This window comes from Hippoglossus hippoglossus, chromosome 7 (assembly GCF_009819705.1).
Source record: "Hippoglossus hippoglossus isolate fHipHip1 chromosome 7, fHipHip1.pri, whole genome shotgun sequence".
Lineage (NCBI taxonomy): Eukaryota > Metazoa > Chordata > Actinopteri > Pleuronectiformes > Pleuronectidae > Hippoglossus > Hippoglossus hippoglossus.
The window spans coordinates 26361362-26384807 of record NC_047157.1 but is presented as its reverse complement, the minus strand read 5'-3'; the positions used below and the strand labels follow the sequence as shown (position 1 = coordinate 26384807).

General features: G+C 44.0%; 2 protein-coding genes across 5 annotated transcripts in view; one reads left to right on the top strand and one right to left on the bottom strand.

The window, feature by feature from the left end:
• Positions 1-15208, bottom strand: part of ptpn18 (protein tyrosine phosphatase non-receptor type 18) — a 47726-nt gene extending 32518 nt beyond the window's left edge. The window contains exon 1 of the mRNA XM_034589967.1: positions 15194-15208. The gene's annotated coding sequence lies outside the window, so the exon portion shown is untranslated. The remainder of the gene's footprint in view (positions 1-15193) is intronic.
• On the top strand, positions 6-21617 carry gripap1 (GRIP1 associated protein 1). 4 transcript variants are annotated; one of them, XM_034589951.1, is made up of 29 exons: positions 6-205; positions 1990-2056; positions 2950-3011; positions 3110-3136; positions 3325-3432; positions 3660-3822; positions 4007-4164; positions 4333-4372; positions 5637-5803; positions 6311-6358; positions 6487-6518; positions 7117-7164; positions 7296-7395; positions 7636-7713; positions 8333-8425; positions 9612-9746; positions 9978-10073; positions 10263-10373; positions 10567-10668; positions 10855-10968; positions 11326-11403; positions 13218-13313; positions 13827-13883; positions 14096-14195; positions 15798-15928; positions 17520-17636; positions 17722-17815; positions 19564-19772; positions 19964-21617. In XM_034589951.1, the coding sequence occupies exons 1-29, from the start codon at positions 158-160 to the stop codon at positions 20042-20044; spliced, it is 2760 nt and encodes a 919-aa protein (XP_034445842.1). In that variant the 5' UTR covers positions 6-157; the 3' UTR covers positions 20045-21617. The 4 variants fall into 4 exon arrangements, with proteins under 4 accessions (XP_034445842.1, XP_034445841.1, XP_034445843.1 ...); XM_034589950.1 differs by having other exon boundaries at positions 15-205; positions 5625-5803; XM_034589953.1 differs by having other exon boundaries at positions 18-205; positions 5733-5803.
• Positions 21618-23446: the final 1829 nt, after the last annotated feature.

Sequence of the window (23446 nt, the reverse complement as noted above, 5' to 3'; positions counted from 1 at the left end):
CGATCTCTGCAGCTCGGTACTCGGAAACAACGTCAGAGTGAGAGCTCTGTCTCCGCCTCCTCCTCTGCGCTGCCCTCCTCTCTGAGTTAGCCGCTCCGTCTCCTCCGCTAGCATTAGCATTAGCATTAGCCTGCCCCTGGTAGCAGCCCGGGCGAACATGGCCATGTCGCAGGCTCTGTCAGAGGAGGAGTTCCATCGGATGCAGGTGAGAAAGACGCGGCGGCCGCGGTGTCATGTGTGCGGCCTCAGGTGTGTGTCAGGTGGACGGGGAACACCTGTCAGGGGCGTTAGCTCCAGGTGCTAACCGTTAGCTCCGGGTGCTAACCGTTAGCTCCGGGTGCTAACCGTTAGCCCCGGGTGCTAACCGTTAGCTCCGGGTGCTAACCGTTAGCTGTCAGTGGGTAACGGTGCGTTAGCAGCGGGTGGGGGCGGAGGAGGGGGACGTTACTGGGGTTTAACGGGACCGTGTCAGCGCGACGTGGATGAGTCTGAACCGAGTCTCTGTCAAAAGTAATAATAAACTGGATTTCATTGACTGACAGTGTGTTAGCTTAATGTCCACTCCAGCTAGCTTAGTTTAGCTTAGCCTCCTCCTGTGGAAGAAAACAGAAAACAGTGGCTGAATTCATCTTCCGTGTGTGTGTGTGAGAGAGAGAGTGAGTGAGTGAGAGAGTGAGAGTGTGTGAGAGAGAGAGAGCTGACATGTTGGCAGCCACGGGACATGATGAGAGTCACGGGGTGTGTGTGTCTGTGTGTTGATGTGCAGCCTCTGTGTGGCTAACAGAGAAGCTAACACCTGTTAGCCCGCAGACTGCTGCTGCTCACAGGATTGATGTGGACACAGGTTGTTGTGGTGTCAATGTGGAGGCTGCAGGTTGTTGTGGAGTCACTGTGGAGGCTGCAGGTTGTTGTGGTGTCACTGTGGAGGCTGCAGGTTGTTGTGGAGTCACTGTGGAGGCTGCAGGTTGTTGTGGTGTCACTGTGGAGGCTGCAGGTTGTTGTGGAGGCTGCAGGTTGTTGTGGAGTCACTGTGGAGGCTGCAGGTTGTTGTGGAGTCACTGTGGAGGCTGCAGGTTGTTGTGGTGTCAATGTGGAGGCTGCAGGTTGTTGTGGTGTCAATGTGGAGGCTGCAGGTTGTTGTGGAGTCACTGTGGAGGCTGCAGGTTGTTGTGTCACTGTGGAGACTGCAGGTTGTTGTGGTGTCACTGTGGAGGCTGCAGGTTGTTGTGGAGTCACTGTGGAGGCTGCAGGTTGTTGTGGAGTCACTGTGGAGGTGGTTCCAACTTGGCAGGTGATGTTTACACTCCACTATCTGGAGCCAGTGATGCTGCTTGTACCTGAGGTGAAGAGCAAATGTTGCTTCTTACACCTGAGTTTAAAGCAACACTATTTAACTTTTACTGAGCAACAGCGCCCCCTGCAGCCACGTGTGCTTATTAACTCTGTTGGGCTCCGTGTCCCAGTGATGAAGTGGTTTTCATGTAGAGAAAAAACCGAGTCTATCAATGTGTTGAGTGGAGCTCTGACTGTGTCCCACTCACTGAACTGAAATCATGATCCTCTGCTTCCTGGAGCAGTAACAAATCGATTCTTCATATTTTCAAAGTTTCCTGCAGAACATTGGAGATAAACTCTGGTTTTTAATAACTTCTTTTTAACTGATCTACAGTTCAGCTTCACTCTCGAATACACATATTATACTGTATTTACCTGGATGAGTCCTGATACTAATCATTATCACTGACTCTGTTTGTTACATCACATTACATTTCATTCAGCTGGTGCTTTTATCCAAGAGACTTACAAACCCAGATAAACAAGAATCATGCTCTCATGTTCGTCTCTGCAGAACTATACTGCAGCGAAAAGAGAGGTCATTAAACACGTGGAAGAGTGATGATGATATAGTGTGTGTGTGTGTGTGTGTGTGTGTGTGTGTGTGTGTGTGTGTGTGTGTGTGTGTGTGTGTGTGTGTGTGTGTGTGTGCAGGCTCAGCTGTTGGAGCTGCGGACTCAGAACTATCAGCTGTCTGATGATCTCAGGAAGAACACGACAGGTAAAATACGTCTCTGTTTTCTGATGATGATGTTTTATTGTTTTTTTTTAGATATTTCAGTTGAATCTGTCGAGAGTAAAAGAGCTTAACACAAATTAGACTGAACGTTCTCACTGTGAATATTCTGCACCAATTTTCTGTTTATTTAGTTTTTGTTATTATTTCCCTTTTTATTACACAGAAACTTGATCATGAAAAATGAACAGTTTTTATCAGCGGCCTGTTGTTGTTTTACTTGCAGCACCACCTATAGGACGATTCATTGGTGTTTTATTTCTATTCAGAGATTGAGCTTGTTCCAAATCCTCAGTGTGAAATGAGAAAACAGTATTTGTTCCTCCTGCTGTACCCAGGCCTGTCATGAAAAAGATCTGATTAAAAAAACAGTTGTTAATAAAGTTATTAAAATAAATAAAGTAAAAGGCAACAAGAGAAAATGTGAATCAAGACTTTTAACTGATGTGAAGAGACAGTTAAGCCTGAAAATTAATGTTTATTTAAATACAGATATCATGTTCCAGACTCTTACAGTAAATCCTGCATATGAGGTTAAAATCAGTTTTATTTTTCTACAGTGAAATTGTAAAAATCAAACACTTAATTCTGTTTCCTTTCTAAATAATAAAACCACAGTTTACGCCACAGGAACACAAAATCAGGACATTACAGCATTTTAGAGTAGAAACAGGAACATGTCAGTGAATTCTGCTCTTGCTGGAGAAATGTGTGAACTGATGCATTGAATTGGTTTATTAGATTATGTGTGTGGAGAAGAAATATAAAACAATTCATGTATTTATTGTGTTTTTTTGAATCTCTTAAATTTTTGAATTCCTTGAGTTCGTTAAAACGTTGGTGCTCAGTTCTTCTCATGTGGCTGATGTGTGTTTCAGAGCTGAACGCCGTCCGTCAGAAGAATGTGGTTCTGGAAAGAGATTTTGTCAAAGCACAGAAGGTAACAAACATTTTATTAGTATCAATACTTCTGTGATAAAGATGTGGATTTTATTTTTGAACCTGATCCCTCGTTGATTTACTTGTGTTTTTTTTCAGGCTCTGAATAAGAGCAAGAAAGCTCAGGTGAGTTTTCCTCGTCACCATGGTTACCTCAAGTTTACGCTGATCAGCAGCATTATAATAATAAGTTATATAAAATCATTTTAAACCTTTAAATGTTTGAGGTGAAGGGTTTTTATTCTTCTCTTGTTGTCCACTCACTGATTTCTGCTGTCGTCTCTGTACTCACACACGACGTCGTTGTTCTGCAGGAGGTGGAAGCTCTGCTGAGCGAGAACGAGATGCTTCAAGGGAAACTTCACAGTCAGGAGGAAGATTTCAGACTCCAGAACAGCACGTTGATGACAGAACTGTCCAAGGTAAACCCACGACTCTGTGTCGGGCTTCACATTCATATGATTCTATGTATTTAATAAGTGAGAATGGACATAGCAGGCAAAACAAGATAAGACCATTAGATGATGGGGATAAACGAGAAGGTTGAAAATGTCTCTCTTCTACTAGAAGAAGGAAAATGCTTTGGTAGAAGGTTGATGGTTATAATAGAAGCAGGTCAGTAAGTGTTACATCATTTTTCTTCCTCCAGCTGTGTACACAGATCGAACAGCTGGAACAGGAGAACCAGGAGCTGAAGGAGGGAGGAGGAGCCTCTGCAAACACTGCCCCTCCAAACCCCGCCTCCTGTCCTGTTGATGGAGAACTGCTCCGCCTCCAGGCCGAAAACTCCACCCTCCAGAAGAAAATGAAAGGTGTGTGTTACAGTTAAATATATTATCAATAACTACATAAGTCTATCGTCTCTCATACATTAACATTCAAAGCTCAGTTGTGACATTGGTAAATTACCTTTACTGTGACCAGCCACCAGGGGGCGATCCAGATGTTTCAGTCATTTTACAGTACTTGTAATACTGAGATGTGATTCCCCTCCAGCCCTCCAGGAGCGCTATGACAAAGAGCTGCCACAGAGACAGGGCAACCAAAGCGCTACCTCAGAGACGGACGGGTCAGCCGGCGCCAACGGCGTCTCTGATGTCACAGGGAGAGGGGAGGAGCCAGGAGCAGAGGGAACCAATGAGAGACTGGAACAGGTGATTGACAGTTTCTGAGTTTTTTTAACCTGCAGCTATAAATATTTTGCTGTTTTAAAAAAGTAGCTCTTAAATCGTTCCAGTTTAACCAGATTTTATTTCTCAAATTTAAATAAACCTGTATTTAAATGTTTAATTGGCTTTTGTTTCCCGGTCTTGTGTTTGCAGACAGAGGCTCAGCTGCAACAAACAGAGAAGCAGCTCCATGGTGAGTTTCTTTATTTTAATTTGGACAGAATAAAAAACTCTTCTATTTTCATGTGACATTCAGTGAAGCTCTGCTCTGATGGAAATACATATTTTATTTTACTTTAATTCGTCTTATATGAGAGTCAAAGTATGAAGATTTAACCATGAGAAGAGCCACAGAGCAGTAAAACATCTGGATTTCACATGAAGTCCTGTAAGTAACAATGAACTTTGCTTTGTGCTGACGTGACTTTATTCTCTTGAAGCCTTCAATAAATGCTCTGATCAGATTTATTTAAAAAGACTTCACTGACTATTGCTTCTTATTTTATATTATTTTAACCTATTAAGACCTAAGACTGAATAATAAACTCTTAAACCTTTAAAACGACCTCCTAAATCCTGAGGGGTTTCTTAAGACCTGACAGAATTACCAACCTTTATAAAAACTTCTCAGCCTCTGAAGCAGATGGAGACTTGTAATACAAACATTTGATGGCTTCAAGGCTTAAAGGTGCACGTCACCATAAATTCTCAGATTCTGACCTCTGACCCTTTTCCTCATCTTTCACGTGTTGCCCTCTCAGTGCAGCTGATTCCGCTTCTCCTTAATGTTTTTTTTATTATTGAACGTGTTTGGTTTTTATTTGAGAATTTACGGTGAAGCCGCAGCTTGTGTTGATTCAAGCGTAGAGCAGCTAGCCGCTCAGGGCAGACACACACTACAAGCTGATGCTAATGAACGTTAGCAAACAAAGGTAATGAGGATTTTCACCCTAATGCACGAGTCACTTGTTTTCTGGCAAAGCTGCAAAAACTGGTTTACACACGTCGAAGAATATTTCTGCAGTTTAAGACTACTGCAGCCAGCCATCAGGGGGCGATCAAGACTCTTTGGCTTCACTTTTGGCAGCGGTCAAGTCTTTCATCTTTATTTAAAGTCCACGGCGGAAACAAACACACAAACACACAAACACACAAAAAGAAACAAACAATCTTTATGTCTCTTAAGAATTGTACGAACTGATACAAAAGTTGGAAAATAGCAGAGGTCAGATAAACGCAGTGTCAGTGAACGCACCCTGATAAACAGGTACGTCATCATTTGACTTTAACTTTGCAGCTCAATCAGAAAATACCTGATCTCAACCCCCCCCCCCCCCCCCCCCCCCCCCCCCTTCCCCTCAGAGAAAACCTCTCAGACCCCGTGTAGAGTCAGGAGCTCGTGTAGTGTGTGTCTGGCCTAACAGACTGCCCCCTGCTGTGTGCGGCGCCCCCTTTAGGCCTGTCAGAGAAGAGCGTAGAGAAGATTGTAGCTAAGCAGGCAGCGCTAGGCTGGTCGGCTGCTCTCTGTCCAATAACTCACTGCTTTGGACCAGAGCTGGAGATGGCACTGAACACTGAGCAGGAGGAGAAGAGGCTGCTGAAGGAGCAGATCCACCACCTGGAGGTACAGACACACAACCTGACACACAACCTGACACACAACCTGACACAGCACTCACTGAGCAGGAGAACATGGACGCTGCCTTTCAGCTGGAGTCATGTTTGATCTTGATATTTGCTAAATATGTTTATACTGCAGGTGATTACTTCAGTGTGTAGGAGAAATTATAATTTATACAAAATCCTTTCCTAGATTAAACCATGTGTTTGTGTTGTTGATATTTCCATTTCATTTGGACTCTGCGTGTAAATATATGTTAGTTGGTGTGAAGGTGAAGTTTCGTGTTTAACAACATTTGTCTCCTTCAATGTTCACATCTCACCACATAGTAATAAACATGAGTAAATATATTTATGACATTATACTGACACGTGTTTCTATTCTTCATGAGACGTTCAGGAAACATCTGTAAACTGTAGCTCAGCGTGAGACATTCAGGAAACATCTGTAAACTGCAGCTGTTTCTCTGTTATAAACTTGAATCAGAGTCTGTCTCCTTTCTGTCTGCAGGCATCCAAACAGACTGAAATCACCAAACTGCAGGAAGAGATTACAAAGGTGAATATCTCACAGGATCAATCAGTGATTCACTTGTTGGTTGATTGATTGATTGAACCACGGGAAACGCAGCTTTGAATTCTGACTTCCTGTCTGTCTCTCTCTCCGTCCGTCTGTCCGTCCTCCAGCTTTCTGACAAGTTGAAGAAGAAGCAGGAGAGGTGAGACACCTTCAGATTAACTTCACAGTAATGTTGGGGGGCGTTCGGACCTGATCTGAACAGATTATCTGGTCACATGATCCTGATGTGTGAGCAGTTTACAGACATATAGTCTCTCCAATTTAGAATTCAGAAAAAACCCTCAATAGCCGATGAGAGTAAGCTGACCGGGAAACAACTGGATGTTGACTTAATTGTGCTCATGTTGGTTAATTCTGTGAACACGTTCCCCAAATAGTCGTTCACTGATTGTAATCGAGTTAAATGTTATAATAAATGTGATATTGATTTGAAATGATATCGCCCTAAGTACGAGTGTTTGTTTCCTGTGTCCTGTCACAAACAATCACAACCAGCTCAGGACGCTGCCAGTCTGTCTCCGTGTCTGTTTTCATTCTGAAGTCATTTGATCACCCAAGTCTGTCGTTATGTCTGTGGTCTTCCAACTTCTTAAATCTGTTGAGACTGTAAAATCCTGTGTGCAGCAGATGTAACTAAATCACTGTCAGCGTCACTCTGTTTACTCACAGTTTGAATCTGAACTTCATCCAGGACGTAAATAAAACCACTGGTGAACAGATTGTTTGTCTTTGTGCAGTTTTCAGCGTCTGCAGGGGGAAAAGGAGGCTCTGTACAACGACAGCAGGTCAGAAACTAAACACTACCGTTCCCGTGACAACTGTCACCGCAGCAGTGACGAGCTGCGACGTCCATGATTGTTGTTTTCAGTTTGTTGTTTGTCGGGTTGACCTGTTGTTGCTTTTTTTTTCTCTGCAGGACAAAGATCGATGAGATCAACCAGAGGAAAGAAGAGGATCTGAAGACTCTAAACGTCCGCATCCAGAAACTACAGTCAGATGTCATGGCAGCCAATCAGGTGAGATCTCACACTTTAAATGACCCTGATTTTTAACTTGAAGCTATTCAGTGTTTTTACCTAAACCATCAACACTGAAGGAATCCTAACCAGGAGGAGCTGACTGCACTGAAGACTACATCTCCCATCATCCCTCACTGCTTCACCACGTCAACTGACCCTGTCTGTAGTTATTGCTCTGACTGAGACGGACTTGAAAAGTTTATACGTTGCGACTGACAGATGTGTTTTCTTGTTTAGATCTCAACGGAGCTCAGAGAGCAGCTGCAGAGCAAAGAGAGGGAGCATGAACTGGCCGTGCACATTCTGAGAGACCAGGTAACACACACACACACACACACACACACACACACACACACACACACACACACACACACACACACACACACACACACACACACACACACACACACACACATGGTTGTGTATCTACATAGTTCACTACACCAGTCTTAGATCCGAGCGACGTTCTGTCTGTCTCTTCTCTATGAAAATATTTCTCTGCCAAAATGAATCAAACTTGAAAAAAATCGTTTCATATTCACCGAGAGCTGTTTTCAAAGGGCGGAAGGATTTTAAAAACATGTTTGTGTGGAGCAGACGCAGACGCAGCTCAGTGGTACAGATTCAATTTTCTTATCAAAACCTTTATATGACAGAAAATCAGTTTTTCAATTTGACTTTGGCAGAGGAATCGTCTGGTGTTTGTTTCTCTGTCTGTTGCTTTATCTGCATCTCTGACCTGCTCTCTTCTTCTCTCAACCTCCTCCTCTCTTCGTTGTCTTCTTCCTTTTCTTTGACCTTTGTTTGGTTCTTTTCTTTGTGTCTTTATTTGTTTTTCTTGCTTTCTCTTTACTCTTTTGCTTCCCTTTTCTGTGCGTTTTTTTCTGTCCCCTTGTCTCTGCTGCCCCCTGCCTGCGGCTCGCTGGTGCTACAGGTAGCCAATCAGAGTGCAGTCAGTCAGGAGCAGGTGGACAACATCCTGCAAGAGAACGATGCTCTGAGGACAAACCTAGCAGCTCTAGAACAGGTAATTAATCTGGAAAACGTCACCTGAACGTTGGGCCTAAACAGTGTTCAGTGGAGCAACCTGTTAGAACGAGTCATGAACCGAGAGAACATTACACAGAACCCTAATACGTCACCACCGAGTGGTTCTGTGAGCAGTAGTACACGTTAAGAACATAAATATTTAAAAGACAACAGAATAAAACGACAACAAAACAGGAATAAAAACATAGATCATTTGGAAACTGAATCTTAGAACAACCCTGTGAGGACTAAACCCTCAGAGAGCTCAGAGAACCCTCATCTAGAACACCACACATTATCCAGTTTCTCAACAGCAACCCCAACATCGGAACTCTCATCAGTTTAAGAACCCTATCAAGAACCTACCGGTTCGATCACAGTTCAGATGGATGAAAGTTGATTTAAGTGTTAGAATGTAGTTCTTAGCACTGGTCAGAATTTCCTTGTGCCCAGAACAGCTAGAACCTCCAGAAACACTTCTTCTAGAACCATCTTTACATTAACAGAATGGCCTTTAAGTCAGTACCGTTCTCAGTATGGAACTATAACCTGTCTCACAGGAGAACAGAGCTCTGAGGACTGACTTGTGTGCTTTTCAACAGGTAACTCTAGAACCCTTGTGTAGAACCTTACCTGTAGATTGATAGTGTGAAGCTAATTTAGAACCTTTTTAGAACCCCCCCCCCCCCATTAAAAATGTGTTGAAGCTTTAGAAACGTAACGCTGAGTTGGCTGTGGATTTGATCGAACAGAAACCACATCTTTAGTCACGACCCATCACTGTGTAGTTAATTGATGACTTCTTGATGATAACCTTAACGAGAACCCTCATCCAGAACCTCAGTTCCTTAACAGTAACCCTGAAGTCTGCTGCTCTGAGGAACTCTTTTCCAGCCAATGAGCTCCTCAGGACTCTTGGAGCCTTATTGTGAGAACCATAACAGAACCTGCTTCATGTTGGTGTGACTCTACTGCCACCTACTGGCCTCTACATTCATTCTGTGTCCTCTACCGCCCCCTGCTGTTACTTTATTGTTCTTTACACATCTCTTCCTGAGTGTTTTGGCGTCACCTGAGGTCAACCGTGTTCCACCGTCTCTTTAGAACATAACGTAACACACATGTTGGTTATAATCTCTGGTTCTGCACTGATGTTTAAATATAGTTTTTGGAATCGCGTTTAGATCCAGACGGTGAAAACGCAGGAGATGAATCTGATGCGTGAGCAGCAGGAGGCGCTGACGAGCGAGCTGCAGCAAAGACGCGCTGAACAGGAGAGTATGTTAGCTCAGAGAGACGACCTGGACTCCCAGCTGCAGGTAATACACGTGTGTGTGCACACAAACACACACAAACACACAACGATGGAACGATTTTTTAGATTTGGTGATATAAACGAGGACGTTAGAGAATAAAACAATTTACTTTTCAACCTCGAAAATGAAATATTCTCCGTCATCTTCATCCACACGTGTGTTCAGTGTTAAACGTGAGCTGCTGCAGAGCGATTGAAATTATACTGAAACGTGTTTGTTTCTTTTCTTCTTCAGGAGTCGAGTTTTGCAAACAGGAAGTTGTTGGAGCAGTTAACAGAAGAAGGACAAGAGAAGGATAAACTGCTGAGAGACCTGGACGAGGCCAAGAAGGTACACATGCACACGCACACGCACACACACACACACACACTCAGAATGCAAATCCATCAACAGGACATACAAGCACACAAAGATACACAAACACATTAAACCTTTAAGGTCAAAAACACTAATGATCGTGCGTGTGTGTGTGTGTGTGTGCGTGTGTGTGTGTGTGTGTGTATGTGTGTGCGTTTGCAGACGGCAGAGAAGAGGAAGTCCATGTTGGATGACATGGCCATTCAGCTGAGCCAGGAGAAGTCCGACCACAAGGAGGCGCTGTCAGACCTCAAACTGCAGCACGAGAAGGAGGTGGGACACTAAACGAGCCCTGAGGGAGAAGCTTCTGCTTAGTTTTCTTATTTATCACTCGTCTGTTTCAGTCTGTTTCCTTTCTTTTGTAATCTTAATAATGTTTTTAAAATGTGACATATGTTTTACTCTCCTCTCTTCCTCTCCTCTCTTCCTCTCTTTCTCTTTTCTCCTCTTTTCTCCTCCCTCGCAGGTTCTGGGGGTGAGGGCTCGGTATGAGAAGGAGCTCAGAGGACTCCACGAAGATAAGAATCGCTCCGAGGAGGAGATCAGACAGCAGCTAAGAGATGAGAAGGTAAAGAGGGAGGAAGAAAAAGACTGGGGGGTTGGGGGAGAAAAGAAAGTCTCCCAGGGTGAGGAGGTGAAAGATGTCGTGGGGGAGGAGAGGTGGAAAGGAATGAGGGAATAGGGGAAGGCGGGAGGAGGAGACGCAGTGGCTCATTACACGTTTGATGATTATTATTAACATTTGTGTTTTCAGGCTCGTACCAAAGAGCTGGAGGGGCTTCAGCCGAAGGTGGAGGAGTTACAGGCTCAGGTTCAGTCCATGGAGGGAACCAAAGGATGGTTCGAGAGACGACTCAAGGAGGCTGAGGTCAGTGTGACACCAGCCAATCAGCTGCTTAACCCATTAAGACCTAAGGTGCCCATTAAAATAACATCCTCTAAAACCTGAGAGGTTTTTGAAGAACTGACAGAATTACTGTGGTGTGTTGTGGGCAAATCTCAAAAACTAAAAAAATGTACATTTTTCAAATAACTTATGTGTGAGGGGAAACGGCCAAAAGACGTCCTGGAAGATCTCCAGACATTTATTAATGTGATTGTTTTATTTGACTGCTTTTCGCCTGTTTGTGTGTGTGTGTGTGTGTGTGTGTGTGTGTGTGTGTGTGTGTGTGTGTGTGTGTGTGTGTGTGTGTGTGTGTGTGTGTGTGTGTGTGTGTGTGAGCAGGAGAACATAGAGAAGAACTCACTCGAACATCAGGAGGAGATCAAACAGCTGCAGAAAGACCACACACTTCAGCTGGAGGTACACACACACTCACACACACGGTTTTATGTTTCAGAGTCTCATCTTTGTGTAATATATATATGTGTGTTGTATAGAAGAAGAGTATGTTAGTAAGTGTGTGTTAATAGATGCAGTGTGTGTGTGTGTGTGTGTGTGTGAGATTAATGTGGTCCAGCTCTAATTTAACGTGTGTTTCTAATGAACGTGTAGTTGTCTCCATGGTAACACGGAGGTTAATGGTGTTAAGAGGGGATCAGAGTGGAGGAGGCTCGTGTTGGAGTTCACTTCACCTCGGCTCCTTGTTCCCAGTGACGCTCGTTACGATGTCTTTATGTCTCCGAGGTTCTGGACTCGTCGTCCTCAAGATGAATCTGTGACGATGATGAAGAACCGAAACATCTCAGGATAAAAACACATGAAGCCACATTTAGACATTTAGTATTGGAATTTTTTTCAAGGAACTAAAAGGTTCCTTCAGTTTGTTGAGATAAGACCATCAACAACAGACACATCAAGCTGTTACTGGTTCCTGTGGTGGAAACACAGTTAAAGCTTCAGAATCACGAGCCTGACTTCGCGCTCCTACAATGATAAAACAAACCCTTATCACGGTCACCATTAGAGTCTGTGCACCCGCCGTGCATCTTGGGAAATGTCAGCGTGGCTGTAACGAGTCCTTTCAGCCAATCAGATAAGCAGCTTGACTCGTTCTCTTGTGCTCCTCTGAAATCCTGCAGGGAGCGACTGTTTCCTCCGAGACCGACTTCACTGATTGCTCTGTGTGTGCGTGCGTGAGATTGTGCGTGCGTGCGTGCGAGCGTGCGTGCGTGCGTGCGAGCGTGCGTGCGTGCGTGCGTGCTTGTGTTATCTGTGTGATAACAGCCTCGTACTAAGGGCAGACAGAGGAAACTTAATAGGAAAAGTTAATTAATGATGGAAGAAGTCTAATTAGCGGGCAGGTCGGCCACTGGGTGCGTACTCTGTGTGTTGTGGGTTCGAGTTTCGCTGGTTTCCCGGGTGTTGAGGAGTTGGGTTGTAGAGCAGGTCGTCCACTGGTTAGAAGGTCGAGGATCTGATGGCTTCATCAGTTCTTTACTTTACTTCCTGTTATCAGCTTCTTTTATAATCATTATTTTATCTGAAAATCGTAATAAATAATAATGGGCTGTATCCCCCCCCCACCTTCACACTTTGGCAGATGTGATGATGAAGCAGATATTAAATGTCATTCTATTATTTTATTATTATAAAAGCTCTTTGCTCTTAAACCTCAGATTTAACTTGGTGAGTTTGCAGATACGTGACTTTGATGCTCGATCACTGAACAGGAAGGTGTGTGTGTGTGTGTGTGTGTGTGTGTGTGTGTGTGTGTGTGTGTGTGTGTGTGTGTGTGTGTGTGTGTGTGTGTGTGTGTGTGTGTGTGTGTGTGTGTGTGTGTGTGTGTGTGTGTGTGTTGTTTCCCACAGTTCTACAGTGTTTTCTCTCCGTCAGGTCTGAGGCTGCAGCCTGTGTGCGTCTTAATGTAGATTTTGAGTCGTATTAATTAGCAATTGAGGATTAGAGGAGAATTAAACGCAGGTTTTTTTGTAAATTAATCCCTCGGTCGGATGGATTAAGGATGACGGGGTATCACTGAAGCTGGAGCTTGTTTAAAATACTTATTTTACCTTCGTCCACCAGGAGAGCAGAGAGAACGATGGAAGAAAAGTTTCTGATGAGGAGGGGGGGCACACAATACTGTCGTTAAGTTCCTACAGATTGTTGAACTCCTGGTTTCACCGTGTTCCTTCTGTGTGTGTCTGTGTGTGTGTGTGTGTGTGTGTGTCCTGCAGGAGAAGCAGTCAGAGATGGAGGGACTGAACCAGCAGCTGGTGGAGGTGGAGAAACAGAGGGAAGAACACGGCGACACCATCGGAAAACTCAAACAGGTGCCGGCTGATGTGTTTTCTTCTCGTCGTCAAACTGATGCACACTCTAGGTTATTCAGGCTCCGCCCACACTGATACCTCCGCCCACAACTTCACGTCAAGCAGAAAAGAACAAGACGAAGCAAACAAGCTACAGTTCAGACTTACTGTCCAGTAACAACAACACCAGGTCCACATCTGTCCTGCCTCCTTTTCGCTGTCGAGTGGAAAGTGCATTTCTCACTGACGTCCACACTGAGAATGGCGAGCTGGTTGTTTCTTATAGCTAGCAGCTAGTTGCAGCTCCGGTTGCTGGTGTGTGACAGATGTCGTAAAGCGTGTTGTAATGTTCCAGCATAGCACACCAGAGTTACATTGTGTAGTTTCAGGCCTCCGGGGGGCGCTGTGGATAATGACAGACACATCATTCTCCCTATTATACGTTTGTGAAGCATCAAAATGATTTTGAAGCTGTTATTTTAAGGTGTAAAAACGACGTCATGTTGCTGTAACCTTTTGTTTCTGACTCTGCAGGAGATCAAGGACACTGTGGACGGTCAGAGGATCTTGGAGAAGAAGGGAAGTGCAGCGGTGAGTTGGTATAATAACGTTTATCAGACTGATGAAGATAAAGAGACAACGGACTGACTGACGGACACATGAACAGACAAACGGGAGGATTTGAATAGAGATGAGAGGAAGAGAATATAATGTGCAGAGTAATTTAAGAGCAGGCGTGCATGAAAAATGATAATTAGAAAGTAAATCCCTGACTGTGTGTGTGTGTGTGTGTGTGTGTGTAGCTGAAGGATTTGAAGCGGCAGCTGCAGCTGGAGAGGAAGCGAGCGGACAAACTGCAGGAGCGACTTCAGGAGATACTGACCAACAGCAAGACAAGGACAGGTACATACACATGCTCACACCTGGTGACACCTGAAACCTGTATCTCTCAGCCCCTGAAACAGAAACACAAACTGAATATGACTCAACATCGCAAGCTCAATTCCCAAAACATTCAGCTCAGTAAAAGTTAATGGGTTAATTTAGATTTTTAAAGATATTAATGAACATTAGAAGAAACTGGGGACAAAGTCCTGAACATGTTCCAACATCACCTCAGCTCTCGGTTGATGGATTTTAAATCTGTGGAGATTTTAAAAACATCAAAATTAAATGGTTGCTTGTAACTGTTTTTGTTCTTGTCCTCCTCCAGTCTCAGATTTAGATTTTCTCTCTGTCACTGACAAAACTGTGTTGAACTCAGACCTTAAAACACGAGATGACAAACGTTAAGTTCTCATCACAGACACAACAGAGTTTTTCAGCAGCTTATTGATCTGTTCACTGTCGATGAAGCAGAACCTGAAGTGACTCAGAAACTAAAAGAGAGAGTGTTTAAATCTTCTGACTGGAGGGTGTTCCCCTTTAACTGCTGTACTGTGTGTGTGTGTGTGTGGGGGGGTGTGTGTGTGTGTGTGTGTGTGTGTGTGTGTGTGTGTGTGTGTGTGTGTGTGTGTGTGTGTCCTAAGTGGTTGAGATGTGATTGTTATGTGAGCGATGGGTCCGATAATCAGCGGCGTGCTAACCCTGCGTCAGGAGGTTCTGACTCAGCCCGGAACCTTCTGCTCAATATTTAATGCAGCGCTCTGATTCCCAGAGCTGAGGTGGACACACTGGCGTCTGCTGGCAACACACACACGTGCACACACACACACACACACACACACACACACACACACACACACACACACACACACACACGCACCTGCACCTGCAGTCACTCACTCTCTGTTTGCCTGCTTTAAATTTCTTTTTCTTTTTTTGGGACTTTTCTTTATTCAGTCAGTCGTTCAGACAATGTCTTTACTCATTTTTATGTACACACACACACACAAAGACACACACACAGACACACACACACAGACACAGACCCACACTGGGAGCAGGGCAGTCCTCAGCATCATGTATAATCTATGAGTAGTGATGAATGTTTAAAAGGCTCTTCTGCACAAACCTGAGAATCAGACATTTTAAAGTAGCCTACTTATGTCTCTGCCCGCTCCCAGCACCTGCCTTAAAGGGACGGTCCGCTGCCTTAAAGGGACGGTCCGCTGCCTTAAAGGGACGGTCCACTTAGTTATTTCAGCCAGTCGTCCTCCTATCCATTGTTGAATCCTCGCCACTGGCGCATGTAATGCTCTGAACAGGCTCAATAATCCCTTTTAAATCATGGATCAACTTCAAAACCTCTTGGCTTCATCAGAACTTCCCTTTAAACCAGGAGACAATCCTGGTCAATAATGGTTTATTAAAGCCAGTATAAGGTCTGACAGACACAGGACCGTCCCTTTAAGACAGTGAAACATATGAAACAGCCTTTAACAGCTTTTTATTTATACCAATAAATACCAACGCCCGACTCAGGACAGCTCTTATAAATCGGTCCAACAGATAAATACTGGTGTGGTTTGTATTTTCCTGATCCTGGTCTATTGTGTGTCTCAGGTCTGGAGGAGCTGGTCCTCTCGGAGATCAACAGTCCCAGTCGGACCCAGCAGACCGGAGACTCGTCCTCCGTCTCCTCCTTCTCCTACAGAGACATGATGAAGGAGGCTCAGCCGACCAGTCAGAACAAGGTGGGTGGATACACAGTCAGATCGGAGCGTCATCAAAGTGCTGAACAGACCTGGAGGAGTCTGTTAATTCACTGTGTGAAACGATAACTGTGATTTTTGAAAATATGCTTATTTCCCCACGTCTTTGGGTAAAAACGATTGACGGGGGAAGAAACCTTTTGATTTTTGAAATCTTTACTGAGCCAGAACAGTAAATCCTGCAACTCCAAACCAGCTGCTGCAGTTTGATAACACAGATCAATCATCCACATCAAAGTAGGAACACATTATGATTTGATTTCTACAGAAACTGAGCTTTTTGTGAAAGAGTCAGATCTGTTTTCTCTCAACACAAACAGACTTTATATATTGCTGCTGTTGAAAGGCACCGGACTCCAATGACCAAAACAGTAGATTCACATCGCAGAACTCTGGAGCAGCTGCTCCACCCCCGCCTCCATCAGGTCGTGTTATTGTGACTTTCAGCGAAGGAACAAGCATTTAAATCATTTACTGAACTCATTAACTGAGGTGCAGAAGAAAATCTCAACTCCAAAAACATGAGCGTTTTCTAAAAGGAGCGAACAGAACGTTTACAAAAACATAAATGACATGAAATAAAAAACATTTGACTCAATAACGAACTGTTGATCCGACCTGAAGGACAAACCCCTGCACATTTTAGAGAAAGTGAATCTAATCTCTAATGTGCAGCTGCACCAAGATGTCATGTTTTGATTTGTTGGTGGAACCCGTGTGGCTCCTGTAAACTCCCATCATCTGTGGTGCGTTCCCTCCACCCAGCTGTTACCACGGTGACGTGGTGACGAAGGCTGAACCGTAATATCCCATCATCCTCCGCATCAGATAACAGATCTAAATGTTTCATTATATTTTCTGTCTGAAGAGTCTTTGAAATTTCTCTGCAGCTATTTTTGAATCCTTTTCCTTGTCACCACGGTGTCGTGTGTGTGTGTGTGTGTGTGTGTGTGTGTGTGTGTGTGTGTGTGTGTGTGTGTGTGTGTGTGTGTGTGTGTGTGTGTGTGTGTGTGTGTGTGTGTGTGTGTGTGTGTGTGTGTGTGTGTGTGTGTGTGTGTGTGTGTTCCTATTGATAGAAACACTGTAAATAGAGCTGACAGCTTTGGTTTATGTAACTGTCGAAACGTGAAACCCAGAGTCCAGCGTCAAGTCCGTGTACTGTGGCAGTTCGGTCGTCGTTAGCAACAGCATCACATGACTCAGGGTGTGATGAGACGGAGCTGAGTTTGAATCTTATTTCAGACTCTATCACATAAACTGTTCTTTTCTATGTGTGAGTCAAATAGACCATAAAGCACCGTATGCATTGGGGCATGAATATCCGGTGATTGACAGCTTGTACCGTTCAGGTGTAGGTGGGCGTGCACTGTCCTCGAACTCTGTCAGGCTCCACCCCCCGATCCCCCGAATAGGGTTACTTCTGGTTTCAAAAAACCAAGATGGCGCTGGAGAAAATGATCTCTATCTGTATAGAAAATATTCAGGAAGGTTCATAATTCTGTTGTCATGACAACACGATGTTTACCAGCCTGTGTCTCTGTTGATCTTTACTGACGTCGTCTCTCTGTCTCAGTCCGGAGGAGGAAGCCCTCAGTCTCAGCGTCCGGCTGAATTATCTGACGACGAGGTCGGAGAGTTGTTCCAGCGTCTCGCTGAGGTTCAGCAGGAGAAATGGATGCTGGAGGAGAAGGTAAACTCTTTACAGACTAAACTGTCAGATAGATGATAAACTGATTAGTAGCTCATCGGTCGTTCTTTGGTTTGTTTGTCTTCAGGTGAAACATCTGGAGGTGAGCTGTTCGTCGATGGCGGAGGACATCTGCAGGAAGAGCGCCATCATAGAGACATATGTGATGGACAGCCGCATAGGTAACACACACACACACACACACACACACACACACACACACACACACACACAGTTGTATTTACGCTCAGACGTGTCTGAATGAACAAATCACTGCAGCAGCTTCAACAGGAGGCTGTTAGATCAGCTGTCCACATACTTCTGGCCACATAATGAAATGATGAATGGGATGTTCGCTCGGCGCTGACAGTAAACATCGTCTGCTGGAGCTGAACGCTCCTCAGAGTCAACGAGAAGTCTGCTGAAACAGCAACTGAGAATTTAATCTATCTGCTTCGTGTCCAGAGGGAGGAGTGTTCAGCTTTTCACTGAGACACGAGCGGGAGGAAGAAAATATGTTTTACAAAAGAAAAAGGAGAAGAAGAAGAAACGAGCGACAAAAAGAAGACGAGAGGAGATGATGATCAATCTGTATTTATAACTTCTGAGCTTTATGGAGTCCAGAAATGAGAACTGATGAACTCACAGTGTGAACAGGAGCTGCTGAAGTGCCCTGAAGCAAGGCAGCAACCCTCCAACTGCTCAACAGTGTTGCCTAGCAACCCGTCAGCAGCGACTGACACTGTCCTAACGATGTGTTAATGACACAAACACAAACACACTGAGTCCAAATCTGTAGCAGATTAGATTTACCATTATAACAGTGTTAATGAGAGAGGGAGGGAGAGAGAGAGAGGGGTGGGGGGGGGAGTTAAACCAGTCAAACATGAAATTGAAAACAGCAGGAGAGAGAAAAAACAGGGAAAGTAGGAAACAGGAGATGACAGAAGAAAGGATGGAAGAAGCGAGGAGAAAGAATGGAAGAGGAGAAGATAATGGGGAGGTGAGGAGAGGTTGGACGAATGAAGAAAGGATGAAGAAAGGGAAGAGATGATTAGGGATGAGGGGAATAGAGGAAAGATGATGGAGGAGATGAGTAGATGTTGGAGGGAGGAGGGGAGGAGATGATTGTGGAAGAAGAGAAGAGAAAAGATAGATGAGGGAGAAGGAGATGAAATAATGGAAGAGGAGGGAAAGAAGAAAGAGAGAATATGAGGAGAGGATGATGGGGAAGACAGGAGAGGTTGGATGAGAGGAGGGAGGATGCAGGATGAGAGAGAAGGACAGAAGAAGGGATGGAAAGGAAAGGAGAGAGATGAGGGGAGTAGAGGATGATGGTGGTGGGAGGGAGGATGGAGGAGGAGATGAAAGAGGAGGAGACTGAGCACAGCTTTTCACTTTGATTCAGTTTTTTCACAAATCTTTGACCTTTGACCTCTGCAGTGTTTAAACTAACGACGAATTCTTTAAGACAGAAACGAGACAGAACTTCATCAGTCTGACGAATAAAGAGAATCTGATCACGTTCATATTCTAAATATTTTGCCGTCGTTTTCGGACAGTGGGAGGAAGAGGAGAAGTGAGAAGAAGATCCGGTGTGAACTGAAGACGTGTGATTGGACGCTTCATGAAGGAAATAAACTGATTGATTGAGGAAACGTTTTCTCTGTTGCTTCACACCTTCGCTCCTCCTGCAGCGATCGTTGTGTTGCAGGTTTTTGCGTTGTGCAGCACTTTGTAAATATTCAGTGTGTTTGCTGCGGAGCGTTAACGGCGTGAAGAGACTTTAAACGTCTCAGAGCGACGTTAAAAAATGACCATAAAAGGTGTTAAAGTGAATCAGCTGCAGAAACACTGCAGCTTTATTATCTGTCCCTCTGTCGATTCCACTGGAGCTGTCCACTAACTCCTCGTGTCCTCGTCCAATCAGATGTGTCGGGCAGCGCCGTCGGAGGTCACGGAGGTCACGGAGGTCACGGAGGTCACGGAGGCCACGGAGGCTTCCAGGGAGAGAGAGGAGGTCTGGGTTCTGTCCTCAGAGACCTGGTGAAGCCGGGAGACGAGAACCTGAGAGAGATGAACAAGAAGCTGCAGAACATGCTGGAGGAACAACTGACCAAGAACATGCACCTGCAGAAGGTAACGCACCAACTCTGCCATTGTTACATATCATTACTATCTATGTCTTATATTTATAAACAGAGACGTATATATTTTATATATGGATAAAAGTCCAATTACGTTATAACAGTTTACAAAGTCTGAAAACTGTCAGTGACTGAACATCAAGACAAATCTAATATTGAATATTAATGATCGTCTCTCTGCAGGACCTGGAGGTTTTGTCCCAGGAATTAGTCCGTCTCAGCAAAGAGACCAGTCCTGGAGGTGGTGCAGCCGGGTCGGGATGAGACTATCACCTGAGTCTACCCGTCCGTTCCCTTTCCTCTCACTACTGTTGCTCTTCAAGGTGTGGGCTGGGCTCAGACTAACACCTGGAACCAGCATTTATTTCTTTCCAATTCCCGAGCCTGAGACCTGCTGTGGGCTGGGACTACTGTCTGGAGCTGTTAGTGCAACACTTCAGTCTGTCTGCTGGGCTCTGACTAAATGCTGGAATGTGTTCGTGTTTCTCAATGAGGAGAGAGAACAGTAAGAAACTAAAGACACAGAGGGAATGGAAACAAGAAACATTGGGTTCAGCTCATTTATGTTGCTGTTGAATGTACTGTAATTAGACTGTACCACTCTGTTGTGTCCTGGCTATAACCTGGAAACCACATTGTAACTGTATATTTGACTGTACATTTTAGCTTTTGCTGGTTTCTTATGTCTGTTGGGTCCTGGCTATGTCCTGGAACACACCAGCCTGATATCTCAACTGACTGATTATTGTTTTCAATGTGCAGTAACTCTGTTGTGATCTGGCTATTTCCTGGGCTTCCTGTCTGCACCAAAATAATCAATATACTTTACTGGAAAAAACCTGGGGTCAGACTATGCCCTGGGTTGACTTAGACTATATCTGAAGTGGTCGGTTCCTCTTTCTGCCGCATCTCACGAGCTTCAACAGCAGATTTTGTTTTCTCGGGTTTCGGGTTCTTATCATTGCGACGTAAAGTTTCCTGTGTGGGTCATGTGATCATGATGAAATCAATGGCATCACAGCTGAGCCCAGATCAGCTGCAGGTGAAGAACATGAGATGAGGCTGAAAGATCAAGTAAGAGAAGCTTTTAATGGAGAAGTTAGAGTTCAGGTTTGGTTTTGCATGTGACTATGTCCTGGGCGTCAGTAATGCACGCAGCTTACACACACTCCTGGTCGGAAACGTGACTCAGCTGATTTGACCTGTTCTTCACTTTAACCACTGAAAGTGATGGTGGTCAGTTTGTGTCTGGCTGTGGCTACTTCCTGGACTCTCACACACAGAGACTCTCCTGTGTCTGTGGAGCTTTTACATCACAGCCTCGTGAAGCCATTTCGCTTCCCCTCTTATTTATTACTCTTCTAACTGGGATGTAAAATGTCTCTGAACCGTTCAGATACTTTATTCAAAATCTGTCGTGAATTTATCGATTAATTTAAAGCAAGAAAAAATCACGTCTCATGTTTTTAAATCAAAATTAGAAGAAACATAAACGTTGGATCAGTTTAATTACTGGATCATTTAGTTTCAAAAGATTGTTGCTCGTGATGTAAAATGTCTCATTTAAAAAAACTCAATGACTATTTGTGTGTTTGTTGTTCAGCCTTTTGTCTCCGGGGGCGTGTCTCTGCCTTGAATTACATGAACTCTAATTTATCTTGCACTGGAAACTTTCTGTGTTTATTTCCATCCTGAGACCAAATGTTGAGATTCAAACTCTCGGCTTCGGATGTTTTTCTGGTTATTTTTCCCCCCCGTCGGGCTGCGTCTAATTCCTGCTTGAAGCAACTTATTATTTTGACTCCATCTTTAAATCTGCATCTGTTTTGTGCGATTTAAAAAAACAACTGAACTTGAACTTTAAAAATGACAAACACTTCCTGTCTCTTCAGCTTTTATTCTCTGACTCGGGAACGTTATCTTTTAGTTGTTTTTTTTAATGTTTGCTACATGGCCTCTAACTATGTCCTGGATTACACCAGGGCTCAGACTATGTCCTGGACATTACGCCTGTGTCTGTTGTGGAGACTCGCTCTGAAAACCAATTGTTGTTGTTGCAGCTTTAAACATATTTTTACGGATTTAACTCACAAAATAACTGGAAATATTTGAAGAAATTAAAAAACGTTTTACTCTTTGATTTTGGTCTGAAAAATTCAATGTTTGATGTAAATATACAACATCGTAAAATCAGAAAGTGGTCGAGCTGCACTGAAAACAAATCGTTCTCTCTCTTCACTGCTCTGACTGAACGGGATCAGTCTATGTGCTGGGCAGTGACTCGGCCTGTTGCTCTGTTGTATTGTTTGTAACAGCTGGAATCTGTATATAATGTAAACGCTGACACATGACTTCTAACTGTATAAGAATCAGCTGATCTATTTATGAGAATGATGACGCTAATTATTCTTAATGATGAGAAAATATAAAATGTCGTCTAAGACGTTGACGTGTCTGTTTTTTTTTCATCTTAATTACATGAACTGATCGTTTCCATATGTAGAAAATTTAAAATATGTTTAATCTGCAACTGTGAAGCTTTAAATATTTAAAATAGATCATTAATAAATTATTTTGCATTAAAATGAAGTGAAATAATCAAAAGACAAATATGCGTCTTAGTTTTATTCCCTTGTTCTTATTTATTTTTGTCGTTTTCCTTCCAATTCGTGTTTTTATTCTGAAATTCTGGTATTTTTCGTGCGTCTGTAACGAGCTACTTCCTGGAACATGTGACACACATGTAATTTAACGGGACAGAAAATGTTGCAGAGCAAAGAGTTCACGTCTTATGTTGGGATATGTCTATGTCCTGGACAACGCACAGGGAGGTTAGGTGATTTCAGTTCGATGAAGTTAACTCTTAAATCTGCTAAAATCTGAAAGAGGTTCGTTAGTTTAGTTTAGTTGAAACTTCAGCTTCTGCACAAACTCGTGATGAAACAAACTCAAAAAGACAAACTTCTCCTCGTCCATCTTTCCCACAATCCTCTCTGGGCTTTTTTTTCAGAATAAAACTCTTTCTCTTCTCAAGAAACTGGTGATGGAGGTCGAGTTTGGGGCCGTCAGCGGGGGAGACGCCACCTCGCTCAGCGCTAATTAGCTGTCGGGCACTTCCTGTCCCACAGAGGAGGACGGATTAGAAGAGGTGACCGCTCGCCGCTGACGGGGTCCGTCTTAATGAGATAGCGTCTGATTGGCTGGAGCCGAGGGTTAATTGAAGGGAAGGAAGCGATGAGTTCGTTCAAACGTGGTTTTAATTAAAAGGACGTCTCAGAGGGAGGGAGGCCGTCTGTCTCTCTATCTGTCTCTCTCTCTATTTGTCTCTCTGTCCATCCACCTGTCTGTCTTACATAAATCCATCAGATTAAAGAATCAAACTTTAAACATTTTGTGACAAGTGAAAAGAGAAGAGAGGAAGAAGGGGTTGAAAAGAGGGGACAGAAAGAGGAGAACAGGGGGGACAGGAAAAAGAAAATGATGAGGGGGGAGGTTAAAGGGCAGAGGAGAGGAGGAGGTGAATGAAATGTTAGGAGGGGGTGAGAGGAAAGAGGAGATGAAAAGAGAGAAGGATGGAGTTCATATGAGAGGAGGTGTAACTGTATCAGACGGAGAGGCAGAAGAAAACGATGGGAGGAGGTGAAGGGTGAGGAGGAGGTGAAGGAG

What these genes read in the sequence shown, in the direction of transcription:
- gripap1 (XM_034589950.1), top strand. Translation starts at nt 158, where the DNA reads ATGGCCATGTCGCAGGCTCTGTCAGAGGAGGAGTTCCATCGGATGCAG. An exon ending in AGCAGATCCACCACCTGGAG is followed by an intron (nt 5,804 to 6,310) that starts GTACAGACACAC and finishes TTCTGTCTGCAG; the next exon opens with GCATCCAAACAGACTGAAAT. An exon ending in GACGACTCAAGGAGGCTGAG is followed by an intron (nt 10,969 to 11,325) that starts GTCAGTGTGACA and finishes GTGTGTGAGCAG; the next exon opens with GAGAACATAGAGAAGAACTC.